This window comes from Dermacentor silvarum, chromosome 8 (assembly GCF_013339745.2).
Source record: "Dermacentor silvarum isolate Dsil-2018 chromosome 8, BIME_Dsil_1.4, whole genome shotgun sequence".
NCBI classification, from domain to species: domain Eukaryota; kingdom Metazoa; phylum Arthropoda; class Arachnida; order Ixodida; family Ixodidae; genus Dermacentor; species Dermacentor silvarum.
The window spans coordinates 96518604-96534766 of record NC_051161.1 but is presented as its reverse complement, the minus strand read 5'-3'; the positions used below and the strand labels follow the sequence as shown (position 1 = coordinate 96534766).

At 45.1% G+C, this 16163-nt stretch overlaps 1 protein-coding gene across 1 annotated transcript in view; it reads right to left on the bottom strand.

Annotated features, from left to right (window-relative positions):
- The window catches only part of LOC119462304 (glutamate receptor ionotropic, kainate 2-like), a 114461-nt gene that overhangs the window by 10312 nt on the left and 87986 nt on the right, over positions 1 to 16163 (bottom strand). The window contains exons 6-9 of the mRNA XM_049672927.1: positions 15126 to 15302; positions 14353 to 14517; positions 9164 to 9268; positions 175 to 288 (exon numbers count right to left, since the gene is read on the bottom strand). Of these exons, the coding sequence (XP_049528884.1) occupies positions 175 to 288; positions 9164 to 9268; positions 14353 to 14517; positions 15126 to 15302 (561 nt within the window). The remainder of the gene's footprint in view (positions 1 to 174; positions 289 to 9163; positions 9269 to 14352; positions 14518 to 15125; positions 15303 to 16163) is intronic.

The following is a 16163-nucleotide window of genomic DNA, read 5'->3' as shown; positions in this document are numbered from 1 at the left end:
TGCCAGTTTAGATCAGTTCAGATTGCTTGCGTAAGTTTTAATAAGGTGATCGCGCAACATGTCATGTAAAACATTACTTCGCAGGAAGTTATACAACTATGACAGCCGAGTACAAATAATTCAAGAGCTGCTCATCTGGCATTAAATATCGGAAAAAGGCAAGTACCGGCTCACCAATATTGTCGTAATTCTCAACGTCTTGTTCTTCAATACATTAAGTATTTCTTCCTGGAACATCTTTTCCGCGTGAGTGATGTTGAGCCCAGACGACGCACTCCAGGTTCCGACCTGGTAAAATATGCAAAAGTCAAAGACAAATCAACGTGCACAAGTGAATGATAAGAAAAATGCGTATTTTATCTGCGCATTTCGCGCAAGCAAAATTTCTTTATTCAACAACGATATAAATGCGCAAATGTACTCTTTAGGGTAACAACGTAGGCGAGAGCTTTTTTTTTAACTGCCGAATTGCCACATTGCAAAACGCAGAAATGAATTAATAACGCCGAAGAATGAGTGACTAAAGAGAACAAGGGAACAGGGAACCCACGACAAAATTTGTTTTCTTTGCGTCTCAAGCATACACAACTGACTATGAAGCTTAAGTTCAAAAGTATTCATCTAGCCATTTTTAATTGTTTCCGATGGCTCCAGTCTGAAATCACAACCTAGAGAGTTAAGTGACAAGTAAACTGAAGCAAATAAAACAAGTGAGGTTTACTAAGCTGGACATTCAAGAGACAATTTAGCTAATTACTCAGGGTTTTTGAAATGACGGGTAGTGATTGTTGAAAAGTGCGCGATCCCAAAATTCTATATACCGAGTGTTCAAAATTAAGCTTTACGGAATTTTATAAAAATCGCCTGTAGCAGGTAGCATAATTCTTGTCATTGAGCAGGGTTATTCAAAAAGGCGGACATTAGTAGCACGAGAAATCAAAACACATATTCAACTAATTGACACAAAATCGACTAACGAACTTCATTATTACTTACTTTACGACACATATTGCAATTCACGAATTGTAATCGCTGAGTTTGCAAGACGCATCTACTTGAAATGAGTTTCAAGGATGACACCAGTTTCGAGATATTACTTCCCAAAGTGTGGGACGAAATACATGGGCGTTCCAGTTACTTTTCTGCTTCAATATATAAAACCGAATTTTGGTGAAAAGGTATAAGTGGAACAACAGTGGATTTTTACGGCGAGTTTGATGGCGCGTATCTCCAAACTGGTGTCATTCTCGAAATTATTTCCAAGTGGATACGCCTGACAAGCTCACCGGCTGCAATTCTTAGATTGCAACTTGTGTCGTGAAGTAATTAACTAAGAAGTGAATTAGTGGATATTTGTTAATTAGTTGAAGATGTTTTTCGTTTTCTCGTGCTACTAATTAATGTCCGCCTCTTCGAATAATTCAGCTCAACCATAAGAATTAAGCTACCTGCAGCAAGCGAGTTTTAAAAATTTCGTAAAGCTTAAAAATGAACAGACAGTAGATAAAGAAAATTAAACGCTCGACGGCAGGAAACTGCCAATGCGAAAATTATACAGTCGAAACCTTTCACAATCTCTTAACATTAAAGGCTCAATATACACTGAGAACATGGCAACAATGTGGGAATATATACGTGTAATGCGTATACCAGAGTGAGCGCTTTTCCTGCGACAAGCATGAGTCGTTTCTACTCATGCTAAAATGGTTAAGAAGACAGCAAGGCGTATCACTTGTCACTAACGCAGAAAAACGTTATCCTGATATTATATTATAAAAAACATAACATCACACCAAAGCAACAAAAATGCCAATGACCCTGGAAGATTGTTTTGAAGTTACCGTGTGATACAAGTTACGTCAGAAAAACAGCACTCTTTGCAAGCAACTGTCTCGGTCAGCAAATCGCGCAAGATTTCAACAGCTTCTATTTCCTTACAAGAACAGCACTGGGGTTCGAGTAATTTTTTTACAGATAGGTGCGCAAACTTAGGACGCCAAGGCGGGCACGGCGTGCCCGTCCATGTTGTGTCAAATTGTGGACATGAGGATGTTCCGGCGCGCCACCATGTACATATCCTGAAAAGGGCCTTTCTTGTATCCGATATCGAAGGCAGGGTGCGTACGTCCCTTCGAGATTTAGGTAATGGAAGAGCCTGTTCTATCTCCAGGTTTGGATAGAAGCGTAACAGGTGTAAATGTACAGGTGTGCCCACTGTTAAAAGGAACACACTTACGCGTGGCTCGTGTAGGCTGCCTCGATGTGCTCACCTGGCTACCCCCCGATGTCGTCCTCCCCAGTGGCGAGGGAGGAATGGAGGGGTGGAATCCTGCCATGTAATACCACGTCAATAGCCTGCCACTCCCCTCCACCCCCCTTTCCCTCCACCGGAGAAACTGAGTTTCGTCCACGGCCACCCGTGAGATTTAAAAATCACTTCAGTACACTCAACAAAATTTAAGGGCCCCTGAACCACACAGAGGTTGAAATTTAGTTGTCGTGTCGCAGTTGTGCACGAGTCTACAACGAACACATAGCAGCGAGAATTTTTCGAAATCATGCCGTAATAGCGCAGTTACACGCGTTTGATGATCGAAACACGGCCCTCGAACGTTTCGCTCTTTCCTTCGCTATCTCCTCGTCGGCTGGTCTCTCCTCCTCGCCGAGTGCGCCTTCAAATGTCACGTGACATGTCATCACAACGCGCTTCTCAAAACACTGTCCACTTTCGGTTAAGGTGCGTCCGCGCTAGCGGCAAATATACCGACGGCTAACCAGCCTCCAGTGCCGTGGAACGTCTGCCACGTGAGAGGTGTCCAAAGTAGACGGCAGTTCGGCCGGCGCACCACGCACCGCACGATCAACGGACCATTCGACGGCCTCGAAGCTACGTGCCTCCGCCACCGGCGACGAAAACATCGGCTGCCGCTTCTATTCCAAGCAAAATATTTTCCGCTAGTTAAAGCGATGCATAAATTGTATATTTTATGCAAACTGATATTCACTGTCAAAAGTTAAACATGAGCGAGAGCTCCGATACTTGTCGGAGCTCGGAACCGGAAAAGGCCTGCCGGAAAAGGCCTATAGCAACGATATCGGCGCCCTCCAGCGATCAGCGGTGGTGAGGCTGCCGCACAAATGGGTCCCGGTCTCATCCTCTCTACGGCAAGGAAATCTCGCCGTTCGTAAGCAAAACCACCGTCGAACGGTGGCCCGCGAATGGCAAGGAAGGAAGGAAAGAGTGGAGAAGGAAAGGCAGGGAGGTTAACCAGTTCAGGACAACCGGTTTGCTACCCTACACATGGGAGCGGGGTGAGGGGGAATGAAAGATGGGGAGGAGAGAGAGAGAGAGAGCACATAACGTACACAGCACACACATCGTCAGCCACAGTTCGTCACTCTTGCGTGGTACGTGACATCACTGTCATAGCCGCTTGTCCAAGCCCGTTTCCTTTAAAAACCTAAGCAGTCCCTTCGTTGCTTTCAGCTGCGATGTCTTCTGTCGACGACACGCGAGAATGGTTTCAATTGACAGTGGTCGATTGTCCAGGTGTGCTAGAACGGACGCCAGGGACACGGCGTACGACGAGTTACCGTGCCGGTAACGTGGACGGGCCTTAGCCGCGACTCAGCGCTTCTCGGCTACCCGCTGTTGCTGCCGTGCCGGCCCGTGCTCATGCCAAGCGTGCTGCTATGGACCCTGTGTTGCGCGCAAGTCTAGAAAGGCCAACACCATCGTACTCTGTTCGCGCAGCTAATCAGACCGCTAAGCACGACTGTGCTGCAACGCGAGCGATTTGGCACTTGCGTTGCGGGCTGTTAATTGCCGATTCGCGATGGATGGATGGAAAAACTTTATTAAGCGAGCGAGTTTGGACCCTTCAAGGGCCCAGCGCCAACGCACAGCCCTCACATGACACGCATGTGCCCAGGCCTCATAGGGCCAAGGCACTGGCACCCCGGTTTGCAAGTGTGCACAAGCGAGCAACACGACGACGCAGAGTAGGGAGGGCGCGTATACCTGCTAGCAGACTAACCGGCAGTAGTAGATTCTTGTTCGACCAATGGACATCGTCACCGCCGTTGACATCACCTGATGCACCCTGGTGACATCGTGACGACCGCTGGGGATACCGGAAAGGCCAGGAAAGGAGGACGGCATTGTTTGTGTTCTTTTATTTTTTTCTTTTTCTTTCTTTTTTTTTTCTGCGGCGTGCCCGCGGCGCGCAGAGCTGTAGCGTTTGGCACCGTTGGTCGTGACGGCATTCTGAACTCGATGCGCGTGTTTACTTGAAATGTTAGAAAAATAAAAATATCTGAGGTGGTTAGGTTACCACCCACAGCAACGAAAGTTCCATACAAGCCCGTACGTTCAAAACATGCCATGGTTCATCGGTGGTTCATGGGGCTTAGCGCCATTTGTGGGACGAGGAAACACTTCCCGCGGAAGAAAAAATAATGTGAGGCAATATCCGTTAAAGCGAAAATGACGTCATGTTTAGTTCTCAAAGGAGCGAAGTTCGTTTTGGTGGCCGGCCTTTAGAGTTGTATTTTCAAAAGCCCCGCCATTAGCACTCGATGGGCGTTTCGAGCTTTCAGCGCGGAAAGCGTTGCCGCAAAATGTCAGCCGATACAGATGTCGGAACCGCACGCCTGCATGAACATCGTTTCTTTGCAGGCCGACGAAAGCTTTCGGTGTAGAGTACTAGTTGCATCGTCAGACGACAAGCCCGCGTAGCCGCACGAAAACAGTTAAAGTAAACAATTATACGGCACGCTTAACCAACTACTGAGAAACAATGAAACCTCCCGCGCGACCAGAATTCAGGCAACCGTTGCAAGCAAAACATCACAACCTATGAGGGGGGCGTTTTGTAAGAGGTGAACTTACGAGCGCGCCTTTCTGCACACTTCAAGGGCTGCATAGCATTGCAAGCGATAACGGCGCCAATGACCCCTTTTCTTAGTGGGCCTCTTATGAAAGAGGTATTTATTGTTAGTGATAGAGGAAACTAGATATGTATTTTATTTCTTCGCCGAGCGCATATAAAATTGAATAAGATTTTTTTCGATGAAATAATCACATTGTGTCTCGCCTAAATAATAATAAAAATGCTTTTTTTTTATTTTCAGTGTTTGTTCCCTCCTCGCTTAGTTGCACTTCAGTCGATGCTGCCATAACCAACCTTGCTGATATCGGTGACAATTGGTTCTGAACCACTTTTCGTCCGAAGCTTCGCGACCTATGTGGATCGCCCTTGCAGCCACTTCTACTGTGGTGGCGTAGAATGGAAAAAAGCACTAGCGGAGCTATTTTGTTTCGGAGACGGTATTCTAGGACACGCCAAACAACGTTGCCGTGCTGCGTGTCGCGCGCGCATTCCAACTCGGAACTCCATCAGCAACTGCAAAATGTTCTGCCTTCGCTTGCTTATATAAGCTAATGTCACTCCCTCACTGGCAGTTCGGAATACGGTAGCGATAACTTCGAATGATTTAGGTTATATAAATATAAATTTTCACGTCTTTGATTCAGGAGTGGTACCTTTACACGGTGTATCGTACTTTCCGGCAACTCCACATACTGAGTGCGATGTAGACAGACATCACTAACTCTACTGTGCACAGCTGTGCTGAAAACAAACTGTGGTGTGACTTGTACTCGTTTCGTTGAGTCATACGCCACGCTTCATCCACGAAATCAATGTGTTTCGGTCTGTCGTGCGATAACATCCGAGCGCGAAGTTTCCAGCTGGAAACCAGGGATTGATGTCCCCTAGAATGTTCTGAAAGCTTGATAAATTTCATGCTCTTAGCAATAGGATGGCTCGCAAGTCAAGCGCAACTTTTCTGCTTTAAATCACGTTTATTGCATCTGAGGCTCAAGACTTGCGGTCGTCCAGCCAAATGGGCAAAGCAAAGTGGTGGTCGTGGTTTTTCAGCAGCAAAGGACACGTGACATGCGCCCCTCCTGCACCGTTTCACGAATGCGCTTGCTTTTCGCCGCTTGCTTTACGCCGCTTGCTTTTCGACGTAAAGGAATTCAGAATGTACACGTAGCTGTTCGAACGATTGATGTCGTGTGGCATCTAGTAAGAGCCATTTTCGAGGGCTGTGGTCTCTTTGCAATATTTCTGTTTCATCGAAAGCAATTTCGTGGTAGTCATTTTCGCAATTGTCGGCGACGGCACCGTGTACTCTAGCGTAAGTTTTGGCATAGTTCTCTCTTGCAATATTCTATCATTTACATTTTTTTGTTTCCCCAGTGTACATCGACGGACAGTTAGCCTTGAACATTTTAAATTCGTGCGGTAGAGTCTTTCACTGTCAGAAAGAGGTTATTTAATATGTCGGTACGTTAGTGGTCTTTCTTCTTTAAGAGTCGGCATATTTTGAGGACGCAGTGAATCGAAACATATGTAGTTTGACGTTGCATTAGTGTTTAAGATGGTTTTCCCAATGAAGCCACTTTGGAATGAGTTTTTTTTAACACGAAAGTGTTTTATGCCGGGGTCCGCGATGAACTTCCACTACAGGATGCAGCGGATTTGACGTTCGGCTCCAACAGCAAAATATGTTTTAAGGCGAAAGCCTTAGATCATGTCCAACCGTGTATAAGAGATTGATTAGTGATTGGATTAAGGTGTATTCAAGCTGATTAGGGTGGATTAGGGTGAATTGGTGTCGAATAAGGTGGATTAAGTTGTATTAAAGAGGATTCAAGTGGATTATAGTGCATTAAGGTAGATGAACGAGGATTAAGATGGATAAGGGTGAATTAGGCTCAATTAAGGTCGATTAAGACGGATTAAGGTCGATTAGTGTGGATTAAATTGAATAAGGTCGATTAATGTGGAGTAAGGTGTATTAAGGAGCATTAGAGTGGATTAAGGTCGTTTAAGGTGTATGAACAATAATTAAGTTGGGTTAGGGGGGATTAAGGAGGAATAAGGTGGATTGAGATCAATTAGAGCAGGCTTTACAAGGATTTCGCCTTCGCGCCTCTTAGGCGATAGCTAAGCACACCTGGCACTTCTGTTGACAGGGATGGCGCTGCCATCTAGGAGCGGTGAAGCGGAGTACTGCATCGTTACAATAATGAGCATCGACAGAGAGCGCTACGGTAGGTAAAGCGCAGCGGAGGCTTCAACGCGGTATAGCCTGGTGTTGGCACTTTGCGCACATGGTCTGTTTGCGCGTCGGATTAGCCTGTGGCCCCTCGTCGCCTTCGGAGTGCAGCTTTAACATGCAACAGCAGTGCTCACACGCCGCCTACTGCTTCGCTTGCGATGGCAATAAGTAAGAAAACTGCTGTGCTGAGCGGCGCAGAAAGGCAGCGGCATCGACGGGCGAAAGTCGCTTTGGCCCGGCGAGAGACACGCCAGCTTGAAGCAGAACGCCTTTGCGCGTTCGGGGCACACGCTGTGAAATCTTCCACTCGCATACCTAAAGCCGAGCGCATAGCAACTCAACTGGCTGCCCAAGAAATTACGGAGTCGGACCAAAATGCTGGTACCGTCGCCTAAGCGACTTGGCCGCTGGACGCCTCTCGCCAAGAAAACCTGCAACACGGTCGCCGGCCCGCAAATCGTGTGCACTTCGCTGCAGCGGATCGTAATTTCACCAAGCAAACATGCAACAGCTTCTATGAAGACACGTTTCACTTCGATTTCTACCGATTTCTATGAAAGAGGGATCAACCATATTTCTTCCCAGCTTATGCAGGACCACTTTTAAAGCCGTTTTGCATAATTTTGAAAATAACCCCAACCTGTTGTGAGCATCTAACCATTTTCATGGGCGGATGCCGAAGACTTGCAATCTAACACAGCAGCAAACACTTTGGTAACACGTGTACCTGTCATACCATTGATAGCGTTGGTACCATGCAATACACCACGGTGGCACTGTAGAAAGGGGTGCGTGATAGCTAGCATTTTCTAACGTTGTGCCCCCGGTTGAATGCGCAGACGCTGCCATTTGAGATGTTGTACCTCTGGTCGCAACGCCAGATGTGGTCGCAGTGCTTCAAGCAGTTGCCAACTTGTCTTAATGAAATTGAGCTCGACGTACCGGTTGCCACATACGGCCACCCCAACGCATAGTGCAACATGTAGTGCCACAAATAACCACGCCCAAACCATGCTAAAACGCTATTTTTGACAGCGACCGGGATTGATTCATCAAAAACGTCAATTTTCGTCTTTTTTCAATTCAAACGTGCAGTAACCCTCCACCCACCTAAATAAAGTATTTTCAACTGACGCGTTGTGTCTCTCAGGATGGTTTCAATTTAAGTTTAGGCATAGCAGCCTCGGTGTGATGGTTTTTCGAATACAGAGCGTAAATGGATTCATGTTTGAATACATTTGAAAAAGTGCAAGATATTTCAGAAGTTATTTGCCATTTTGGAGAGTCTTCCCATATTGTATAGATGTCAGCAATACATACATGCAACTAAACACTCCTCAAGTGAAAGCATCCACTAAGCAAGGAACCTACCCATAGTGCCGCGTCCAGGAGAATTGATGCACTCTTTGATGCTGCTTTCAGAGGTTTTGTTTGATTTCTATCAAGGTTGTCTTTCCAAATAAGGCCGGTGGTCTTCAGTAAAGAAACAAAGCTGAGATTGCGTGATCGAGTGCGCTTGCAACCGTAAGCAGTAAATAAACGTGGTTGCTTTTTCTTATTGTTTACATAGAAGCTGTACCTTCACAGCAACGCACGCGCGCGTGCAAGCACGCTTGCTAAATCCTCGTACCGCACGCAAACCCAAAAACACAGACCCGTACACGTACACAAGCAAACAATGTAGATTGTCGTTGCCTAGATGTTCCAGTGGTGCAGAAGACTGCCAGAAATATCGCTGTAAATGTTCATAAGATCAAGGAACATTCGACTTGTTATTAAGTGTTGCGATATTATTCCTCTTGAAAAGCAGGCAACATTTATTTACTCGTATACTAGTAGCGCATTGCTGCGGTACACGAATAACGACGACACGTATTTTTGTATTTAGCTTACACTCATATCTTTTCTTGTAGTAAACGCCAATTGCTGGTATACTTCTATACTATTGCGACAGAGACAACACGTGCATGTTGTTGGCATGCAATCTCTAAAATCAGCCATGTCAGCGTTCAAAGTCGAGCATCACACTTACCGACGTCAGCCCCACACGCTTCAGTTGCACTACGTACAGGGACACGTTTCTTCGATGACCCGTAGCATCCAGCCAAATGGGTCCAGTCAGGCCGGAAAAGCGAGCCTGTCCCAAAAGTAAGCATGATAGCGAAATCACCAACCTCCATTGGCCTCATTTGAAGCGGAATGATACATACACGTGACATTTTCCCACGCGAAACGAATCGAAAAACCACATTTTATTATAGTCATAATGTGCACTAAGACGAAAACAATGACGCTTACGGCAAAGCCCACTAAATCTCTTCTCTACGTACAAGGAGGCTACCGATTTCCTGCGAGCTTCCATATTCGCGTGCTGTATTTATTATGAAAGCTATCTCATCTCATCAGTGTCGTCCTATTATTGTTCATAAGCTATAATGTATACCGATGACTTTGCCTAATCACCTGAGCGCGAGCTTAAAATCTTCCGGTTCGAAAACATGTCCTCTGCAAGACAGGCAGCATAAAATTAACCGATATTCCACTCCGGCAGCGTTTCTATGCCGTCGGAGTACTCGTGAACGCACGCACTTCCATGTGTAGCTTCCGCCAACGCAGCTATATAGCTAGAGATAACATCGTTAGTTGGTTCCACGTACACGCCATCGTTAATTGGTTGCGCATAGGAAAAGTTACGGCGTGCTTATTAGGGCGCCTGTGTTGGATAAGCTTCTCTCGCTGTCTCTGTTGATCCTGCTTAATATGCTGGTCGGTGAATCTTATCCGCTGTCGCATCAAAAACAAACTTTGACCAAGTATTTTACTAGCCATCCATTTGGTTATCGGATGTCCTTGTGCCCGCTTAGTGTAATGATTAAATGGGAGCTTGTTTTCGCTTCCGCGAATTTAGCCTGTGCTGTTTACGCTCGCACAATTCAATTGTGCGTTATCGCCGAAGGGTACGCATTAGCATGCGGATTTTACAGAGCTATGGATTCAGCTCGGCTATTCAGTGTTCTGTTTATATCATGCGCCCTCCTGGCGTCCAGCCCGGCTGAGCTCCAGAACCATTTGAAGGCCGTGAAAGCATGTTAGACCTGTGCTTTATAGGCATTGTTACGTTTTCGCCGGGTTGAATATTTTGTGGAATTGCCTAAAGTGTGCGTCCACTATATTTTTGTTTAAAGAAGGTGTCGTAGCCAAGAAAGCGAGCATAGCGATGTGCGATCACTGCTTTAACTACCAAGAATTTTTTTGTCGTGAGATAAACAGGTGCAAGTGCATCACAATTTCTTATTAACTGATAACACCTATTTTCTTTTTATAGTTTGAACCGATTTCTTGCGTGAATGAAGACAAAATAACATAGGAATATTATTCGCACGCTCATTCTCTGACAAGCTGTGTAAGTGTATTATGAGGATAAACGTGTCTCTGTAATGTAACATGTACTACTTCTACGTTTTATCGAGTTATTGTGTCATTTATATAAAAATAAACGACTTTACCATGCCACCGTGCTCGAAGCCCTACTCTGGCTTTATTGACATTTATCATTCACAATAAAGTGCTGAGTGTGGCGCAGCCAGAAGGACAGTAAATCATATAGTCTTTCATAACCTGACAGTAAGTTGATTATGCAAAATCTTCCACGGAAGCACAAAGGCAAATTTAGACGCTCCTCGTCCGACGTTTTTTGGTGACGACAATCATTTAGAAAAAATGTCGGTCATAAAAAATGCAACACATCACTGCACGCACAATAGCTACACCAATGAGTGCCTCATGAATATCAAAATGTTACAAAATCATAGCCATGCCCTCCATTTGTTGATTCTTATTGTTGTTGGTTTGGATGCTTTTTTTACCAAGAGATATTCGTCTTGAAGTGTTTACTTGTATTGTGATGTCTCTCTGACTTTTGCTTTCGAGTCCGCGAGTTTTGTGCTTGGAATGTTGCATTTAAGAGATACCTCAAGTGCAAGTGCTCCAGAATTTATACTTTGGGAACGTGATTGTTGTGGGAAGCTTTATATAGTGTGAACATTCATGTTATTTTAAGTGAAATTTGTATGCGTGAAGGTTTTTGTGCTTTTTATCCAGCCGTCCGATTTATCAAAATTATGAACAAGTAGGACGAGGAGCAGGAAAAACATTTATTGAAAAAAAAAAAAGAACGAGCAGGTGTGTTTCTGCTTTTGCTGGGAGGCGCCTTCATTTTGAGCATAACTACCTCTCACAGAAGAGGAGCAGCCGATGCCAAACAAAAGCATCAATCTCACTCTAAATACCGTTATCAATAAAAAAAAACGCACAGCACGTTTGCGAGTGTGTAACGGCATTGTTTAGGCGGTAGTTGTAGTGCGGGCTAACCGTTTTCGTTCCCCACCTCAGGCTGACCGGATCACTCGGCCGTTTAAAGTTCCTACTTCGTCCTTGACATGTGAGTATATAAAGGATGTTCTTTAACAGCCCTGCTTAAAGTGCTGCACTCGTCTGCGATGCTCGAGTGCTCGTCGGCTTTCTCTGCATAGACGGGCGCAGCAAAATACTGCATGACAATGGCGGCATGGCGAGAATGAGAAGAATGTTCTGAAATGATGGCAATTGTATGACGAAGACAGCGCGAAGACGATGGTATGAAAACAAAGATGACGATGAGTGCATGCCGACGTTGGCGGGCCGACGACTGTACGATGACGACTATATGAAAATGGCGGTGTGAGATGGCTTGATGACAACTGCTAGAGTACGGCTGCACAAGGACGGTGCAATGACAATTCTGAATCGATGACTATGGTACAACGGCTACAGCGTGACGACGATGGATTGAAGACAAAGGTATGACGACGAGTGCATGACGACAACTGTATATGATTTCGAAAGGTTGATGATGACGGCATGATGGGAGCCGAATGTAGAGTGCATGACACCGTTGCAATGACAATTTTTGATATATTATGACGGTATACCGATCATAGCATGACGAAGACGGCATAAGGGCTTGAGATGACGCTGATGGCGTGGCGACGGCTGTATGACGACGATGAGGTCACGAGAATGGCCTGACGATGAGAGCATGACGAGAATCGAGTGATGAAGCTATAATGGCGATGATGCAATGATACGACGGCATCACGGCGATGCTATGGTAAGAAATGCATGACGACAAATATATGAAAACGACGAAACGAAACGAAGACGATGGTCGTTGCAATGTCGACCTGTTCACAACTGAATGATGAGAGCATGATTAAGATGCAATGAAAAAGAAGGAATGAGTTCGATTGAAGGACGACCGCTGCAATTGGTGGGTTTTGCCACCCGTGATTCACGGAGGACAGCGACATCTGGTGGTGCTCTAGGGAACCATTTAACGAAGCTTTGAGTCACCGCGATCCAATGGTCATCTCTCATTTGTGGAACCGGTTGCGTCATCACTTGCGCTTCAACCAATGGGAGCACCTTCCGGTGTGCCGCCAAGCTCTGAGCCTGCGAACGGCACCATCTGCGCGAAACTGAGCAACGAGGTAAAAAAATCTAAAGCTTTAAAATAGTTGTTATTGTTATTGATGTAATAATGAACAATACGTTCCGTAGCTCCTATTGGCAAAGATCCCGTACACTATATAGTTTCGAAAGAGGTGCTGCCGAGGCAGGATTTCTTTTTTTCTTGGTGATATGTGTACCATGTGTGATGTCGCTATGAATATTTTTTAGATGTCCAAGGAATGAAACTTCTCACCTATTTCCACATTTCCACCGCGATAGCGCATGTACGATGCTTTCCTATTAATTACAATTCGTCACTTGAATGCAGGCTACCCTTCAGGCGTCGTGTTTTCCTTGCACTTTGTATCTTGGTGAAGCAGCTTGGCAGCACAGCTTACCATGTATGGGACACATTGAAAAGGCAAGCTCAAAGAAAGGATGTCGCCGTAAAATTCTGTTGCAGCTGCGCGCTAATATTCTTGGTGAAAAGCTGTTGTCTACTCAACCTAATAGCATCCCAGTAAAAAAATAGTGATGGCACAATTATGTGCAAGGACATCAGAATACATTGCAACGAATACGCACAAACTGCAATGTCCTCGTTTGCGAGGTTCGTCTCATCATACACATATGATACTAATACGCACCTAATTCACTGAAGAAACATGCCTGTCACCAGCCTTGATTGCTTCGACTAATACCAGGGTCCTCCAAGAAAAGTAATTATAAGGCGCCTACGAGGGTCAGGACATATATACCTAGTTTGAAGAAATGGTTGTCCTAAAGCATCCGCCTTTTACTTCACGCTGGTATGTGCGTGCCTATATGTAATATCTAAGCCTAGAAGCGTCGAATGGCCGTGCCGGCTGCTGGAAGGCAACGCACGCGTAAGTGACCGCGACTTGGACCCGAGAAAAGGCTCCTACAGAGCTTGCGACGTGTCGCGTCATATGACGTTGTGGAAAGGACAAAGGTGCACTGAGACAGGCAAGCGGTCTATTTCTGCAGACAGCGCCAGCCGGATAGGTGACAGGCGACGAGTGTACATACTATACACGTAGAGGGATATGAAGTTTCAGTGCGCAAAAAAATATGCGACAGAAAATTTGGTGCGCTTCCGAGCACCGAGAAAAGCCCAGAACCTGGAATAATTGTTTCGCTGCTAGAGAATGAGAAAACGTTCTGACAGGGCTGTGGACGTGTCTAATTTAGTTTTCAAAAGACGACGACTAAGTGTGTCTTTCATGATTGGAGGTGCACAGCGAACAGATAGGAAAGTGCATAGGCCCGGCGCTGTGCGACTATTAGTATCCTAAGCATCGCTGCAAGCAGAGACAATGTCGAACCTATAGGTGATGTTTTCATGCACTCATAGATTATTGGTTGTAATGGGGATACATGAGCTATAAAAAGATGAAATCGAGGGCTTAGAGACGCCAAATGTCTTTTTTAGCGCTCTTAAGTCGGTTAAAATGTACAGCATTTGGATAGCAGCAAGGGATCGTTATGGCACAAATTAAGCTTATATTAGCCCTTCTTAATGTAAAGCTATAATCAAAAATAGTGAAAAGAAATTTCGATGCCGCATCCAAAATACTCGGGTCAGCCGGTTCTTAGCTGGGTGGTCTTATCAGGCAAGTCGGCACTGCTGTTATCTTGTTCAATGAGCACGGTTGCATTCGCTGATAGGCACTCTTGTTGACAACAATGTGGGTGCTTGTTGTAGCGTACCTTCTTCACAGCATCGATGAGCATGTCGGAGTGCGCCCAGTTGCTCGGCGCGGAATTGGCACGGCAGCTGACTTTGGGGGGCGTATCCAGCGTACGGGCCTTGGCTAGGCTCTGGATGGCTCGCACGAGTATGTTCAGTGCGTCTTGAGTGAGAGCCGCGTCTGTCTGGACGAAAACGCAGGGTTTATGAAGCAGTGCACCGGTGACGAAGCGCCTAGCATGCGCTCATTTACTGTTCGCAATTAGTTTAACGCACGCATGTTTCGAGTGTCTGGTTGTGCAGCAGATTGCTTCTAACCTGGAATTATAGCGGCGGCTCAGTGCAGATGACATGTCATCAAGATGGAGGCTAAATACAACCAGCTCAATTATACCAAGCTTTAGATACCCGCCTAACAAATAAAATTAGCCACATAAACACTGAACCCTCCAGAGCGGTGATTTAAGTATGCGCTTCTTTTTGCTTTTAAAGGTTTAACTTCTAATAATGGATTCTTCTAATCAATTTAGTAAATGATTAGAGCAGTCAGTACTAAATTTTTATCGCTTTTACTTCCATACCATATCAATTTTACTGTTTTTTATGATACCAATATTGCATTGCTTCCAATATTTTTTTTCTCCACTAACACGAATGAAGACGGAAAAACGAATGAGAACACTTAATTCAAAATCGCCTCCGCTATGTTTGCAACATAAATTTTTACCTTTTGAATGCGCAAACGAGTCAGCAAGCCCTTGCTAAGACAACATACGCGCCGTAAGGAACTCACCCTTAATTGCTTCCAGAAGACCCGATGCGCGAGAAATAATGGGTATACGCCAGTTTGAGTGTACTTCTCACGTACGGCACCGATGTCCTGCTCCCAGAGATCTCTTTTCAGAAGCAGGAAGCCAGTCAAGTTGGTTCCCGAGTTCTGAAGATCCGAAAGGTCCACCGTGTGCAAGTCCTGCGCAGTTCGATAACTTAGCGTAGCAAATCAGAAAGTAGCCAAAACTTCCGGACAGCGAAAAACCATTTTTATTTTTCTCTCGTCGGATCGTCAATGGCGCAAGCTTTCTAAAGGTCTCTGTTTTAGACAAGACTGCTTGGAATTATTCGCTAAAGTCGAGCTTATGCGGAACATTTGATCGAGAGCTCGCTCAGCACTTGGTGACAGTATCTCATCCAAGTTTTCCGTTATATCTAGGCATGGTCAAATCTGTCAGGATGCGTCCAGCTCATCCTTGGAAATCTTTGCCACTTCTGCTTAGTACGCTAATTTAGGGCTTTGCTTTGAATCAAACAATAATTATGTACTTGAAATTATACGGAAGACATATTACCCAACAAAATTTCACCCACGAGAAAAATGCAGCCTCGAGGCTCACGTTGTCCTGTATTGGTCAAATAGCATCTAGATGCTTACACCTTGAAACTTGCGCAGTAGTAATGCACAAAAATGTGGCGCATCATCATTTTACGACTTTGTGTGTCACATATGATACATCTACTGAAAATCGTCTAAATCGCGTGGGACACATTAGAGTTGACAGAAGTGTAGATGAGTTATTCAATAAGTTTGAATGGGCCGCAATGAATACTACTAACCACTTGAGTACACATAATCAATTGGTAAATCAGTTTAGTGCGTTTTTTTACTAATCACGTAGAAAGTTAGTTTAAAGCCTAGACTTTCCCGAATGAACATGATTCAATGAAGAAATATTTTTTCAAAACGGTCATCTATTGAGGTATTGTGAACGTACCGCGATGTTTTCAGATATACAACAAGAATATCGACCTGTACGCATTACACTTGTGGCACAGA